Raw genomic sequence first — 16,648 nt, forward strand, 5'->3', positions numbered from 1 at the left:
ACCATTAAAAACAAAGTAGCACTTAGTTCAATTGACATAGAGATTTGAGCTTTTTTTTTTCCAAGGTGGAACTGCTGAGTGAGACATTGTGAACTAACAATCCTGGTGTCAAAAAAAAAAAAAAAAAAAGTCCTTAAAATAACTGGGAAATTGGAATAATGCATCTTCAAATAAAGTCTTCTCTCCGGAGAGCTTCATAATTGAAGTCGGCTTTGTTTCCTGTTCCACTGCTGCCACCTGCTGTATTGGATCTTTATGGTTGGTGCAGGCATTCATGATGTCTGTCTGTTTTTACTTAAACAACAAATTCATCTGCACACTGTTTTGTGCAGTGTAACAAAATACACATCATGTTTGTCGACAAACAACAGCTAATCTGCATGTGACATGAGATTAAAAGCTTGAATTGTGTAATAAATTGTGGGAATATCAATGGAAGGAGAAGCAACAAAACAGTTCGTAGTTTCAGTTCCACCTGAGCGTGAGGAATGTCACTGAGCTTGTTTCTGACATGCTGTAACATAAAAAAATATGCCTTCGATTTAAGATTCTCTCTTTAGAGATATTTGTTTATTTCCAAAAACCTGCATTACATTTGAGCAGGACTATCAGTTACAGGAGGACCAATTTTAAAAAAATAGTGACAGAAACATAAATAATGTTCAGTAAAACTTAAACATTAACAGATTCTCATGAAGTCTGCATTTATTTCTATACAATCAAGTGAAATACGTACGTGGCAAATGCAAAGCCTATAACCAACCAGCCCAGCTGCTCAGTATCCTAAGAGGCTTTGGGTTATCATTAAAAAATATTCAACACAAGAGAGATTCAACACAACACCTCTTTTTAATAAAGCACCACAGAAATGGGCTTCGTAGGCTAATGACTTTACCTGTGCAGTTTCATAAGAACACTAATGTCACTCTCATATCAGTGCACTAAATGTCCTTTAGTATAAAACATGGAGGAAACTGCTTTACTGATGAAATGGCAGACAGGAATTATAGTTTTTAAGTTTAAAAAACTACTGTGGTTGGAGCATGTTTGAATCAGTAATCTCTCACACCATGAGTGTCTTCTTGTTCACGTGTCTGCCACTCCTGTACTTGCGGCCAGTGCTGGAGACCTTCCTGCTGGTGCTGGTGCTAGTCCTCGCTGATCCTCCCTTCACCCTCACACTGCTGGCTCTGCTCTCCACCGCTGTCCTTCCTTTCGGTTGCTCCTCCACCTCCGCCTCTTCTTGCTTGATGTTGCTGAGGTTCTGGCAGACGCAGGAGTGATACAAGGGGAGGGGCTCTTGCCTTGAACAAAACCACTTGGTGGTGCAATAGAGGAGCTCTAAAAAGCTGGAAATCGCTGATATCAGCCCTACAGCGAAGTAGAAGCAGAGGAAGATGGTTTTCTCTGCAGGGCGGGAGGTGAAGCAGTCCACAGTGTAGGGGCAAGGAAAACGGCTACAGGGGAACTGGGCCTCCACTTTGAAGCCATACAGCCACCACTGACCCAGTAGAAAACCAATTTCTGCCACCATGCGGAAGGCCACATTGATTATATAGAGCCTCCTTAAATGGCTTTCTTCTCTGTACTCATGGATGCTAAATTGGCTGAGTCTGGAGTTTCCTTGGCTGCTCCTCTTGGAATGCTGGTGCATGGCATACATGAGGAAAACCAGGGAAGGTGTAGCTATGAGCACAATATGGAAGACCCAAAATCTGTACTGCGAGATAGGGAAGGCCATGTCATAGCACACCTGTTTGCAGCCCGGTTGGAGGGTGTTGCAAGCAAACTCCTCTTGTTCATCCTCAAACAAGTCACTGGCAACGGTTCCCAGGATCAGTATCCTAAACACAAGCATGAGTAAGAGCCAGAAACGACCAAGCATCGGTGAGTGGGCCTGGAGCCGTTCAAAGAGTCCGCTGAGGAAGCTCCATTCACCCATGATTGCAGCACTGTCTCAGGTATGGCTTCTTGGAGGTCTGGAGATTTACCCACCTGGCTTTCTCAGTGCAAATGCCGTCTTCTTAAAAAAAGACACCAAAACGTATCTTACTATGCCCGATTCATGACTCATGGTCAGACTAACTGGACCAATGTGCAAGTCGAACGTTGATCTGGGGTTATGGTGATAGACCTGTTGTTTCCAGCGAGCTGAAACCAGAAAATGAAACAATTATACTGCATTTCATGATCAGTCAACAGATGAAACAAAATCATTGGCCTAAATTAATCCCAGAGTTGTGTCTGTTTCACTTTTGATTTCATTTTAACTGGTGATTTGGAAGGGGTTTTTTTTTTTTTTTAAAAAGTCAGTAATATCAAAGAACAAGTTGCTATAATGTAAATTTAATTTAATTACTGTGAAATTAATTTAGGCTCTGCCATTAACACTTTAATGATTCTCATTCACTCACAGGTTGTGTACATGTGTATACTGGCTGCTTGAGCTACTTGACAGTCTGAACCAACAACATTTCAGGCACAATGACAAACCTGTTTCTCAGATGTTTTACATACCTTATGAAGAGACACGCAAAGTCAACCCACATGGATTAGCTTTAAAAATCCTGTTTCTTTTCTTCATCTTGATCAGCCCTCATCTAAACCAAGGAAAAACTAAAATATATATATCTCCAGTGAAAGCACACCAACTTGTGTTCTTCTTGCTCACGCTTCAAATGGAGTATGACTGCAGTTTGACTGCACTTATAATTGAGAGGGCGGCAGCAGTAGAGGAAATTCCTGCTACGTCCTAATCTACACTCATCAAGAGCTCCAGACAGAAGTGATGTTTACCCAAGAACAGCTAACTCCTGATGAGCATTTCAAAGTGCTTCCTAAATGGCAGGAAGGTTCTTTTCTAAACTGTAGCAGCAGTTTCCCTGGTCACAAAGGATAACGTGAACATACAACATGCAAGCAGACTAAAGCATCCTCTTCCCCTTCACCTTCCTACTTCCACTCTGCCTAGAAAAACCAAAAAGTTAATTTGTCTCCATCCTCTGATGTGAAAATGTTACTTATCCTTTTCAAGTATCCCAGTCATCCGTTTCCTAATCATAACAGAGTTCGTACCACATGACTGTTGCTCCTCCCTCGGTTAAACATGGAATTTGGATACACCTACTGAGAACCTCAGGCAAAAATCTGACACTTCACTGCACACTAGCACCAAAGAAAAGTTCTATGCAAATACATATTTCAAACACACGGCAATACAATACAAATACAATACAACAAGCTTTATTTTTCAAATATAAAATGAACAGCCACTGAAATATTTACAAGAAAGACAAGACAAAGACAAACAAGTTGTTTCAAGAAATCTAAGTAACTAATATTAAGGTTAAACTAAGGTAGAACTGTGGCCGAGAACCTGAAGCACATTAAATTGATTCTGCGTTATTGATTTTTAGATTGCAGGTCTAAGGCTCATTCAAGTGTAAGTCCAACCAAATACTTTGAATAAAATTTCTTCCATATTAAATCATATGGCACAAGCTGTGCGTATGTAACGCATAAAAAAAACCGACTATAACACAAAATAGCCACAGGTTTGAAGGCTAAAATTTAAAAGTCTTCTTCTGAGTCGGAGTCTAGTTTGTAAGTTACAGGTTTTCGGCCACGTGAGGGTTTGTCTCGTGGTGCCACAGCTACAGGAGCTGCATCTTCCTGGTCTGAAAATCGGAAACTGTCATCCTCTTCCCACTTCTTTGTTTTCTACAAGCACAGAGAAATTAAGTGTAAGAAGGTGGTGATAAAACCAGAAAATCTCGTTAAAACCAGAGCTCATTATAAAAACTGACCTTGCTGACGACTGTAGTTTTGGCCTTGAGGCGTGCCATGAGATTATCTGAGCTGCAGTCTGAGTCTTCACTGACAATCTGCTTCCGTTTGACAACGGGCTTTTTAACTGGAAGATTAATTTCACCTTCTGAGTCACTGGAGTTGAATGAAGGGACCATCTTGGCTGCACTGCTGGATGAGGTTGTGGACTTGGAGAGAGCGTCGAGGATAGAGGGCTGCTTTACATCTAGGAGAATTTAATGGGAAAAACAAACCAGTATTCTTATTTTTTTAGGTCCATAATCTGCTTCACAAGACAAATTCTTGTTAAACTGTAACTTCTGTAATTATTACAGCTGCTACTATCATTATGAAACAAATTAAAGATGGCAGTGTCAAATTACAACTGTCACACTTCAATCAGTATCTGCTGTTCAGCCTGTGATGTATTTTTTACACTAAGTCGTCCCCAGTTAAGTGAGACACGATTGTCTAAATACCTGCAGCCTTCTTCTTGGCTGCAGCTGGTTTCTTGGAAGCAGCCGGTTTCTTAGGTGCAGCCTCTTTGGTTTTCCGCTTAACTGGAGCTTTGGAAGTTGGCATTGGATCATCTGACTGGGCTGAAAAATTCCACGAAGAGTAAACAGTTAAACCAAACCAGGGGCCCATTATAGATGAGTGTGCCATGACAATACTTACAGCTGGACTTGGATTCAGCTGGATTTGATGCTGATTTGCTCTTTGCCACTTTCTTCCTGCATAGAAATGACAAATCTTTATTAACAGTGAATAAAAAAAAAAAAACAAACAAAAAAAAACAAAAAAAACTTTGAAGGCTGATATAAAATGACAATACAGTTATTGGTTGTCTCATACTCACATGGGTTCTGCAGCCTTGAGAGGCGAGGTTGGCAAATCCGTGTCGCTGAGCTCTAGAAGAAAGCTCGTGTCGTCATCACTGTTTGCAGCTTTCCGCTTTGGAGCGTGCTTCTTCGCCCAGTCATCAAAATCATCTTCGCTGTCGGACATACTGTATTTCACAGCACCTTAAGAAATTGGCAACAGAACAGGTTGACTCAGCAATAGTAGCTATTAATAAGTTTCCTAAAATTTTCCCATAAGTGATGAGTAATGAAACAGCTGCTGCAAACATCAGTTAGGGGGGGAATTAAGATAAGCGAGTTAATCAGCTACAGGAAATGCCTTCCATCAGTGTTTTCATTCAAAGTCCCAAACATGATATGAGTGATAACATCTTGTCTCACGGAACAGTAAGAGAAGAGCTTAAAACAGTATTCAGCATGTCTGAGTAAAGAGCTGAAAGAGGGCCAGGAGATGAGAAACATGGTCTTAACCATCAGTGATTATCTGGCAGATTCACCTTTAGTTTTGCGTTCAACCCGCTCCCTGGGGGCAACCACGTCCTCTTTATCCATTTCACTGTCGGACAGATTGTCAGACTCCTCGTCCGACCATGGGTTAGTCTTGGCTTTCTTGGCAGCAGGCTTGAACTGAATAGTGGTCTGCTTGCTGCTCTTTGATATAGCTGCAGAGAAGTATGTTTATAATTAATCTTTAATAAAGATGCAGTTGAGAATCATTACAGTAAGCCAAGGTACAGTACTAAGAAGGTGCAACCTGGATTTATTTGTCTCTGACCAAAACCTGTTATCCCAGGGGCTTTAAAACTATCCACACTGGGTTTAGCTTTAGGTTTTTTCCAGCGTCTTCAAGCAAACATCCAGCAGAAATCTGTCAAAGCCCATTTTGCTATAGATACTGTATATACTTAATACTCTACAGCTTCAAGGTGCCTCCTGAACCAGTTTGTGATCATGGTGGAGGTGTGGAGCAACTATTGTAAAATTGTTTGCTGAAACTGCTGGTAGTGATAAGCTATGTAATGATAAGGTGTGGAATGTGGCTTTAAAAATACACTATGACCTGTAGATAAACAGTTTAGCAGATGGCCCATATTAACATTACTGTCATTAGATATTAGTAATGAGCCTTTTGTTACTGGTTGCACCTTTAAACAGAGCTGACACACAGGGACACACTAAAGACTATAAGGTATATGCTTGATGTACACTTCTGGACTTCAGACTCAACTCAAACTCCCAGTAATGGACCATTTACAGCAATTACACAAGAGAAGCAGATCAGAGCAGTCCAACTCACGTTTTCCCTTTTCCTGGGTCTTAGTTTTCTTGCTCAGTCGTGCAGCCAAGCCAACCTCCTCAATTGGCTCTGCATTTTCTGCATCTTCTCCAAACTCCATCTTTACCACCACATCTTCACTCTACAACGGCAGATATAAGGTCATGTAGAATGTTACCTTCCACTGGGGACTGTGCTGTACTAGAAATCAAATGCTGCTGACATACATCACACAAGAGTTTCGTTTCTGATTGGGTCATTGTAACTGTGGCCCCAAAACACAAATTAATGTACTTTAGGAAATTTTGAGTTCATCTTTATCTTGTCTGATTCACAGAAATATGAAAAGATATACCTTTATTTTTTTGCCCCTCTTGCCTTCTCCTTTTTTGAGATCAGCCTTCCTGTTGGCTTCAGCTTTCATTGTGCTGGTAACACGTGGGACAACGCGGCGGCCCTGGGGTGTGGGCAGTGTCTCTTGCTTCACCTTCACCGCTTTGCCTTTTCCAGTCCCTTTAACACGAGTCGTGGTGGTGGTCTCCTTTTCCTTTGCCTCGATGTTCTGAGCACAAGAAGGAACAAGACTGGTAGATGATTGAAGAGAGAAAACTCAAAACCCTGCATGTACAAGGATTTCTAGAGGCTTGGATGCTCAAGTGAGACTAGTTATATTGGTATTCACTTTCTAAAACCATGGTGGGCATAATGTATGTGACCATGTTGGACTGATGAGGTGCCATAATGACACGATGTACAGAGAAAAACAAGTGTAGAAAGATGAGGTGTCAATACCGTCAGTTCCTCTAAGAAAGCAGCAAGGTCTTCCCTCCATAGGTCTGATGGGGTCTTCTTCTTCAGGGTGTTCAGCTCTGTCAGCTACAGAACAGTTGGTCAAAAAAAGACCAGGTTTAGAGGTGAAAGACCAATTGCATTGAACAATGAATGATTCTGAATTTATCCATCAGTGACATTGTAACACAGCTGAACATGACACCTTAGCATCTTTCTGTTTGCACAGCTCCTCTTTCTTTTCTTTGGTCAGGAACCACATAGGCATGCTCAGCAGGTAGTTGTAGTCCGGTCCACTGGTGTCCTCCTTCTCCGCTCCTTCCTCATCATCTTGATCCTCTATCTCCTCTTCATTCTGACAGGATAGACAGAAATATGTTATTTGCTTATACAGTGGGTGATTATTATTATTTTTTTTTAATAAATCAAAATGCCCTACTTTCTCTTGAGCCTGTTTCCAAGCTTTGACTGGGTCGGAGTCATAACCCATCTGCTGCAGCATGCGAATCAGTTCCTTCTTCGGTTTGTTTTCTAAAAGCAGATGAATAGTATTAATACTTTTCATCAAGAAAAATCAAAACATACACTAACCCTGCACAATTATGACTAAAGCAACAATCTAGTGATTATCATTATAAATATTATACTTTCTATATAGGTGGTCCAGAAAAAAAAAAAACCCCAAAAAAACAAACTATAAAATCTGTGTCGTTCGTGTGTGGTTCAAATTAAATTGCAGCTTCAAACGACATCAGCCGTTACCAACTACTAACCAATGACCAAGGTTCCCTGAATTTTCTCCAGAATGAAGCGGGCCTGATTAGTGAGCTTAGCGCTCTCTGCCTCCAGCATGCCGGTCAACCAGTCCTTTCTCAGCACATAGTACTTCATCCTCAACTCAAAGAAGTCCTTTAGAATATCCTGCACAGACTCATACTTCTTCAGACTGCCCACATGGTCAAAAAGAACCTAAAAGAAATAAAGGTTTTGGATGGTTTGAAAACAAGTTAAGCTTTGCAGAAATGTCTGGGATTTTAAAGGTAGGTTCAATGCAACACTTATCCTCTATTGAGAGATTGACAGGTGGGTGCATGTGTCTCTTACCATAGAGTTACAAGTGAGGGGGCTCTGCAGTTTGAAGACTTTATGGAGGCCAGCAGCTTCTGCCTCCCTCAGCTTCTCTGCTGTCATCTTGACCACAAATCGCACAGTGGTGTCGGTGTGGTAGTCCTTGTAGTCTGTGATCAGAGGAGGGACTTTCTCTGTGCCATTCAACATAGGCTCCAGAACATTTTCCTTGTAGGCCTAAATCACAGATAATGTGAAATGCGGTAGCAAAAAAAGGCCTCAAAAATACTTAAAAGGAATCACCTCAAATTCTGTGACACTGAACACATCTCTAAAAGGAAGGACAGAGCTTTAGTGACTAACCTGTGTCCAGGATTTTACAGGCAATTCAGAGATCTCAATGGTGGTGGAGTCAATGATGGCCACTTCTCCACTGTTCATGTACTGGTTGTCCATCACTTGCTCAATTGTGCCTTTGAAGTCTCTGTAGCTTGGAAGCTATGGGAGAAAAGGCATCCTTATCAAGTTTTGTACAAAAGTCTGGAATCTTGGAAAGCAACACCAGCTATTTCCTTTCCTCACCATGGGCAGTGGTTCCTCGCTGTTGAGCATACGGTGGATGTTACTGATGATCTCACGTATGTCGTAATTGGGGATCTTGCTAGCCCACCCAGTGCCAATGCCCTCGGCACCATTCACCAGCACAGTGGGGATGATGGGTATGTACCATTCTGGCTCTACACGCTGGTTATCATCATAGTTGTATTTGAGCAGGTTGTCGTCTACAGGTGGGAAAACAAGTCGGGCCAGAGAGCTGAAGGACAAAAAGTTGCAATAATTTCAATGGATTATTTGAATAATCATGAAACCCCAACTCAACTTTCTTGAACATATCAAATCTGAGCAGGAGGCCTGTAGCTTCGGACTATTAGTATTATGCAAGGCTGCTGCTGACCTGAGCATGGTGAAGATATATCGAGGGCTGGCAGAGTCCTTGCCACCATGCAACCTGGTTCCAAACTGACCCAGAGGCTGCAGTAGGTTCAAGTTATTGCTTCCCACAAAGTTCTGGGCCAAACCAACAATGGTCATCATCAGAGAGACCTGAGAAATTTGAAGATGAGGCAATTAAGTAAACAGTATAACATAAAATATATTGATATAATATCTATTCAAAAAAATACTATCAACAGCTGTCTTGTATTTATTTATTTACAGAAACTTTAAAATGGCACACAGCAGTGAACTAGCATCTACTACTACTACTTTGAAGACTGGAAAAAGCAAGTTAACACAAACTATCAGCTTCATAAACTTATCACTCATGAGTGATGTCACCTCTCCATGGTGGTAGGCTGACATCTCAGCCACTGAGCCAGCCAGCTGGGCCACCTTCACTTCCCGCTTGTCATTTCGTTTGAAGCAACAGAACAGCACCTTCCTCTGGCCAGGCTTCAGGCCTGACACACACACACACACACACACACACACGCACACACACGCACACACACGCACACACACACAGAGAAACATTAACATCAGACAATTATTTCTGTGTGTAAGACCTACATAAACTGTTCTTGGTGATCATTTCACACACCATCTACCAGGCAGGGAATGGACCTCTCATTGTCAGAGTTGGAGAAAAGTACCAGCTCCTTGTTGACAAAGTCGTTATAGGAGAGGGACTTGGTGGACTGACCATACAGGTAATCCTGTGAAGGGAGGGCAACCACATACAGATAAACGTTACAGAAAACCACACACAATCATATTGCTCAACAAAAGTTAGGATGGTACCTCAGGCAGGTTGTGTTCCCTGCGCTGGCGTCTGTTGGTCATGAAGTTGGTCAGCCACTCTTTCCGCTCTTCCACTTTCTTCTTGCTAAAGGCCTGGTTTAAATGAAAAAGATGCAAGAATCAGATTTTCATATGCTAACTAATTCCTGATCAAAAAAACCTGAAATAACATATAGTGTATCCTATAACTGATTTACAAGACACTGCAGTGTTTTCTTAAACATTTTTATTAAGTTTAATATGATCCTTCATGGGGTCTAAACCTCACAACTTACAAGGGTGATAGCTTCATCGTCTTTAGGTCCTGAGTACTTAAATGGGATACGGTGTCTCTGCATATCAGAGAAGTACTCTTTGGCCTCCTGCGATGTGCTAGTTCCCAAACCTTGGTGGACAAAGACCAGAGATGGAGAACTAATTAGATAAAGAACCGTAACAACATATAAAACTATAACCTTGACACTGGCCAGATATGAAGGATTGCTTACTTTTCTGTTTTACTACCACACAGGGGTTTGTAACAAACCTTTGTAGTACTTGATTTTCCAAGATTTGTGATTGGGCTGGCTTTCCTTCCAAGCATTAAACTCTGGGATACTGTAGAAAGATAGCTGGGTTTTCTTGTAAGATGCCTAAAAGGAGGAAATAAAAGAAGGCTGCAACACCGTAATGCCTTCTTGCTTTGTCATTTCAATGTTTTAAACATTCACAAAATAAATAAATAAATAAATAATTTAAAAAAACTCTGGACTACAATGAAAGAAGAATGTTCCAGGTGTTTGTCACCAGATGGCAGTCTTGTTGCCAATTAAAGCAGATAGCTTTTTAGACCACTATCAGAGCTGGAAATTGACTTCTATTCAGTTATGAGGTAAATCTCCAAATAACAGTTCTTAACAGGTTCCAATTATTTTTTATGGCAGCTTAAAAAATTAGAGAAGAACAAGACCTATGAGTAGAGTATGTAGTATGGTGAATGGCTGGTACACAGAATTGTACCAACACATCCTGTGAGACCTACCCTACCTTGATAATGGGGGTGATGAACTCTTCCAGGAAGTTGTGGCGCAACAAAGATGGCCAGTTGTGGTGGATGAAGTTGATCAGCAAGCCCTTAATGTGGGAGCCATCTTGATCCTGACATGTTAGATCCCAATCAAATGTATGTAAAGAAGAAGGCTAAAGAACTACACCACATAAACTTTTTAAACATTTCCACAGGTGCAATGATCAGGGTGATGACTCAAACATATACTGAAAAAATTTCAATGTTTAAAAAGCTGTGTGACAGCACTAAAAATATGTTTTAAATAAATAGAAATTGTTTGAGTAAAAAGCAAAGTAAAAGACATGTCTGCATCATGATACATTAAAGATCATCATCAATACATGCTGAAAGCACACCTGATCTGTCATGATCATGATCTTGCCATAACGCAGAGTCTTGAGGGATTCTGGGTCGCTGTAGTTCTTCTTGTACTGAAGACCAAGGATCTTAATGATGTTGTTTATTTCAGCATTCTCCATAATCTGAGGGATGACCACAATAAAAAAATGTAATTAATAAAAAGTCATTTTCACCTGTTAAATTTACAGATTGTTACACACACACATACATGACAAATGGGGGGTGGGGGGACCATTTATTTCTGCTTTAGTCATGTTGATGCTCAGCAACACTGAATCTGTATGAATCCATAAAAACTGGCAGCTGCTAATCACTATGAATTCCTAAGAAAAAAAAAATGCTACTGGGACTAACCTGTTTGTGTGAGGCCTCCCGGACATTGAGCATTTTTCCTCTGAGAGGGAAGATGCCGTAGCGGTCCCTGCCAACCACTCCCAGCCCAGACACAGCCAGTGTCTTGGCTGAGTCTCCCTCAGTAAGAATCAGCGTGCAGCCGATGGAGTTCCTTCCACCTGCCAGAGGTTATCACGGGTTGTCAGCAGACATTTGCCAGAGTGCATTTAAAAAGGAGGAGAAGAGTTTTGTGTACTATACCTGCCATTTAAAAAGGAGGAGAAGAGTTTTGTGTACTATACCTGCATCGTTGGCATCATCCAGTTTAGGCACCCCTTTGATTTTTGTGTGTTTAACAGCTGAGCATTTCTTGTTAAGCTGGGACTGAGCCTTGAACTTCACCCAGTTCATGATGCTTTCCACAATTCCACAGGATGTGGCCTTGAGAGCACACAAAGAATTAGTAAAATCCAGAAGGACAACAGTTCTGAGGTTAAGCATGCCAATTGTTGCAAAGCCAATGTTTTTTTTTTGTTTTTTTTTTTATTAGTACCTGTCTGATGAACTTGTCACCGAGAGGACAAGCAGAACCAAAGTTCTTCTGCTGCAGTGTCATGTTCTCTTTGGTCTGAGAGTCAAAGGTGGGATTTTCAATCAGGCAGTTGACAAACAGCCACATGTGGTTCTTCACCTGAGTTGAGAGGAAGTGAAGCATTCTCAATTATTTGTCTAACAGAATATTATGAATATTTTACCCAGTAGTGCTTCAGGGATCATGACAAGAGTAATGACACCACAATTTCAGTACCATAAAAAACTGCCTAAGATCTGAGTTTACAAAAAGATGACTGTACCTGGAAAGGCTTGACGGCCACTCCAGCTTTGTTCTTCTTTTTCACCACTTCAATGAGCTTCCCAACCACTTGGTCGGCCACATAGTCAATATGTCTCCCTCCCTGGGTTACAGAGAAGAAACAAGATCCCATTTTCAGAATAAATGTCATACGTCTTAATTTCAGTGACACAAAGTGGCTGGGAGAGCAGCCAAACTTGTACTTAGCTGCCAAAGGAACCTGGTCTACAAGTTCAATCATCTTTAAAATGCTTTATAGCTCCTCTATCATGGAAATTTAAAGAGGGCTAATAAAATAAGAAAATTTAAATTGGCACTCAGTTTCCCAACAGATTATTTTGGCAGGAAGGTCACAACCTACACTCATTCATCAATCACTCTGTTACACATATATATTCACAGTAAATGCACAACAGAGGATCTAATATATGAGGAGATTACCTTGGTAGTAGCAATGCTGTTGACAAAACTGACTTGCTGGAAACCTTTCTCACTCAAGGTGAGGCAGACCTCCCAGCGCTCATTGACAGTTTCATGTACCACAGTAAGGGTCTCTCCATGCTCGTCCACCTTGTCTTTAACATACATGTCCACATAGCTACGGAAACCTGTTACCTGGAATACAAGAGCAGTTGTCTTAGGCTTAATCATATGATTTTACTAATACAGGCCTATGCAATGATCAGAAAAACTAGACAGGTTTTAACATTTTAAGCAGACAGGCAGTTGACAGAAAGCAACAGGTAGAAAGTGAAAAAGAGAAGAGTGATACAGCATGGTAACTCACTGGTAGCCTCTTGCCATTAAAGAAGACACGGACACCCTTTGTGGACCCAGCAATGTCATAGGCCCTCCTGGTCATCAGAGCCACTGTGTCCTTGTCCAAGATGCTCATTTTAAACTTGGGCAGATCTGGCTTGAAGGTGATGCATGTGAATTCCTCTCCATCAAAGGGTTTGATAGCAGAATCACCAGCTCTGCCCATGTTATCATACCAGGTCTGTGGAAAATATGGATATACTGTAAAAAAAAAAAATAAAAAAATCTTTTTTTCTCTTACACGTTACAATTAGACAGCACATGTCATTCAACCCCCTTCCTACCTGCTTGAAGGTCTTCTTCGACTCTTTACAGGCAGTCTCTACAGAGAACTTTGTGCTAAAGATGTTGCAAAGTTTAGCACCATATCCATTACGACCACCTAAAGAACAAATATAGTTACAAAAATGTGTGTGACATCAGCAAAAGATCGACTGATTAGACACCAAACATGGTTATAGCAAGTTAATACAAAACCAATGGGGCTTTAAATTAGATTTGTATACCATTTGGATTTTATGATCATAATTTTGTCCAGAGTAGATTTCTTATAATGAAATACTTTTTCAATTGGGGGATGCCAAACATCTCCAATTGAGTTAAAAACATGAATAAATAATATAATGATACTAAATATTTTCAATACTAAGGCTAAACATGTCTGATCATTTAATTGCATTTTTTTCTCCACACTATTTGGAATCTATTGTAATCTTGTCTTTAGAGATGTCATCACATGTCCTCATCGTGGCAATTCCAATGAAAAATATAATAACCAAACAATGGCCAAAACAAAATCCAAGTAATCCAAATGAAGCATTTTCTTTTAACACAGCTATTGTAATACATTGCATGGCCAAAATAATCAAAAAGAATTTTTCTTAGTAATTCCACAATCAGTCTCACCAGTGACTTTCTTCTCTTCATCATCATAGTTACTGGAGGTAAGGAGCTGCCCGAAGATGAGAGCAGGCACATAGACCTTTTCCACCTTGTGCTCCACCACCGGAATACCCTTCCCATTATTCCATATACTGATGGTGTTGTTTTCACTAGGAGGAAAAAAATACACACCTAAACACTCCATCATATGCTTCTGTGATACCAAGGAAAACAGTTCAGCTGGATATGACCCATTTGACAATTTACAAGCCAAAAGGAACTGTGGCCAGATGACAAGATAGTTTGATATCTTGATTGGTCATGCAGTATGGTATATTACTCACACATCAATGTTGACCTTGATGCAGGACATGTTCTTATCCCTCTGTTTATTGTCAGCTGCATTTACTGTAGGGAGAATAAAAAAATATATAGTTGGCCCAGCCTGAAATGGTGAACATTTTGTACATTATACACCACCTAGAACTATGAAAACTGTTTACTCACCAAGGATTTCATCAAAAATCTTGTAAAGACCAGGCACAAACGTCACATCACGGCAGTTAAGTCCAACCTCCTCGTCATACACCCACATTTGCTAAGAGAAGAAGTCAATCAGTGACAGCAAAGATCACTCATTTATTTGTATAATAGAGATCATTAATGCTTTGATCCGCCAATCAGTATTATGCAACTGCGCAGTGAAAGCCAACTTCTTCAAAAAACATCTAAAACACTCCACCGTCAGACAAGTTCCTGTTAGATTTACCTGAGGACTTAAATCAATAAAGGTCAGAGACACCATCAATTACAAAAACACCCTTTTATTCTGTATGTTCTTACTTGGGTGACAGGCTCTACAGAACCTATGTAGGAGTCGGGTCGGAGCAAAATGTGCTCCAACTGTGTCTTTTTCTGATAGATCCTCTCCACCGACAGCCGCTTTGGATCTTTCTTTGTCTGTTGCACCGTCTTGTTTTCAAAGAAGGCCTGCTGTGGAAGACAGATATTTCATGTGAATTTTCTTGCACTGTGGTCAAGACTGCAGCATGAGTTATATTTGATTTTCGACTTGGCTTCACATTCATACAATAATCAACACCACCTACAATGCTATTTGGTAAAATGGCTGTAATTACTTCAATATTGACTTTCAATGCATAGAAAACAAAACACCAGATATTTTAGTAAGCATAAAAACATATGCCTATTTCTACAAAACTACCCCTTAAAGTGGCTGAGAACTGATTTGTTGTGTCTATTATGAGGGCATATGTTTGAACAATTAGCATTGTTTATTAGCTAGCCTACATTGTGTTACCGTTACCTTCAACGTTAACTTTGATTTTTGCCATGTAGCTAGCTACTGGGGATGGGAGTTAACGCTAGTTAACATATTGCTATTGAAGGGGAAAGTATTTTTTGAACCAGCGCATTTTGGGGTTTAATACAACGCCCTGTTAAACACCATACCATATTTTTATTCGTCTTAAACTACACGACGTTTGCTAGCTAGCGAAGTTTCTCCGTAGCTAACGATAGCAACAATCCACAGCAACGTTAGAAGTGACAAAAAATTACCTTCAGAGGTTCAGCCATCCTTCTTATATTTATGGCTAACTCCCACTGCTTGTAATAACCAAAACACAACGTTTAGACCCAGTGAACCTGCTCCCTACCAACTTCTAGAAACAATTGCTGCCTAACTACAGCAAAAGGTATCGAACGGCTCGCGACCCGTTTGAAATTTTGAAAGGCTCGCGCTGGCTATGCTGACCAATCAGACGAAAGAATTCTCCCTCCAATGAGGAACGTAAAGACGTCAAGTGAACAACCAATCAACGACGGCAGAACAGAGACGAACCCGCCCACATAGCGAGAAACAGCAAATCAGATTTCTAATATAGAAAATAATGCAATATAGAGTATTCATCAATGTGGGTTTTGTTATCGGTCTTCGTAAACAACTGATAATTCAGATTTGGCAACATTTGGCTATTGTGGAAGTTAAAAAAAACTGTAAACATTGGCTCGATATATTGACCTATTGATTACTATTTTTCATACCAGTGTCAGAATCCTTTACCATTGTGTGTAATAAAGGGCTACAATTTCTGTTATTCATTGAATATTGATCTAAACACAATTAAAGCTAAAATTCAGTACTACAGTACACACTTTCATTTATAGCTCTGTATGTGCTGTACATACACAATGTCTCACCACATTGCTTAAAAACGTTAATTCATAGTCCCTTTCAGAAGTTTTAACCAGATATCATTACATTGCATATTCTAGGTGAAACAAACTCATTTAGTTTATTTCAAATTGTTAATTAGATTGAGCTTCATATATGTTAAAACACATAAATAGCTTGAATTGGTCATTTTAAAAATCCTCAAAATTTTTACCACAAACACAGTCTCTTTTTATTATTATAAATGAATGTAAGATCATATAGTGCGCAAAATGATTTAGGGACTTTTTGTGAAGAGTCTTGTCTTGAGCTGCCCCTGTAAAATCAGCAAACAAGTGTAACACTATTCCAAAAAGCTAAGCATTCAATAGATAACACAGGTTATGTATATCACCCTGTAGGTGGCAGGTTTAGTACTGGAGATGCAATTTTTTCATGGATGTCAAATAAAACAACAACAATGAAAAAGTAAGGTTTAAACAAAAAAGTTAAAGATACATATTATCATTAAAGTCGGAAACTAAAAGTGAATTTTAAAATCTACAGAAGCCAA

The 16,648-nt window shown here is 40.1% G+C and overlaps 2 protein-coding genes across 3 annotated transcripts; both read right to left on the bottom strand.

Moving 5' to 3' along the window:
* Positions 1 to 744: 744 nt before the first annotated feature.
* LOC113135619 (gap junction delta-3 protein-like) lies at positions 745 to 2,123 on the bottom strand. Its single transcript, XM_026315805.1, has one exon. The coding sequence runs from the start codon at positions 1,940 to 1,942 to the stop codon at positions 1,064 to 1,066; it is 879 nt and encodes a 292-aa protein (XP_026171590.1). The 5' UTR covers positions 1,943 to 2,123; the 3' UTR covers positions 745 to 1,063.
* A 1,104-nt stretch (positions 2,124 to 3,227) lies between these two features.
* top2a (DNA topoisomerase II alpha) lies at positions 3,228 to 15,634 on the bottom strand. Of its 2 annotated transcripts, none has more exons than XM_026316139.1 (35): positions 15,480 to 15,634; positions 14,742 to 14,888; positions 14,406 to 14,496; positions 14,243 to 14,306; positions 13,923 to 14,068; positions 13,301 to 13,398; positions 12,985 to 13,197; positions 12,639 to 12,812; positions 12,199 to 12,300; positions 11,898 to 12,035; positions 11,647 to 11,785; positions 11,366 to 11,523; positions 11,008 to 11,133; positions 10,630 to 10,740; positions 10,130 to 10,235; positions 9,879 to 9,988; positions 9,604 to 9,696; positions 9,404 to 9,518; positions 9,142 to 9,263; positions 8,759 to 8,907; positions 8,386 to 8,617; positions 8,167 to 8,301; positions 7,840 to 8,040; positions 7,509 to 7,704; positions 7,175 to 7,266; positions 6,941 to 7,090; positions 6,739 to 6,822; positions 6,302 to 6,508; positions 5,968 to 6,088; positions 5,168 to 5,332; positions 4,667 to 4,832; positions 4,486 to 4,541; positions 4,287 to 4,406; positions 3,807 to 4,033; positions 3,228 to 3,720 (listed from the first exon to the last, which is right to left on the bottom strand). In XM_026316139.1, the coding sequence occupies exons 1-35, from the start codon at positions 15,495 to 15,497 to the stop codon at positions 3,571 to 3,573; spliced, it is 4,722 nt and encodes a 1,573-aa protein (XP_026171924.1). In that variant the 5' UTR covers positions 15,498 to 15,634; the 3' UTR covers positions 3,228 to 3,570. The 2 variants fall into 2 exon arrangements, with proteins under 2 accessions (XP_026171924.1, XP_026171923.1); XM_026316138.1 differs by having other exon boundaries at positions 14,742 to 14,891.
* Positions 15,635 to 16,648: the final 1,014 nt, after the last annotated feature.

This window comes from Mastacembelus armatus, chromosome 19 (genome assembly GCF_900324485.2).
Source record: "Mastacembelus armatus chromosome 19, fMasArm1.2, whole genome shotgun sequence".
In the NCBI taxonomy this organism is placed as follows: Eukaryota; Metazoa; Chordata; class Actinopteri; order Synbranchiformes; family Mastacembelidae; genus Mastacembelus; species Mastacembelus armatus.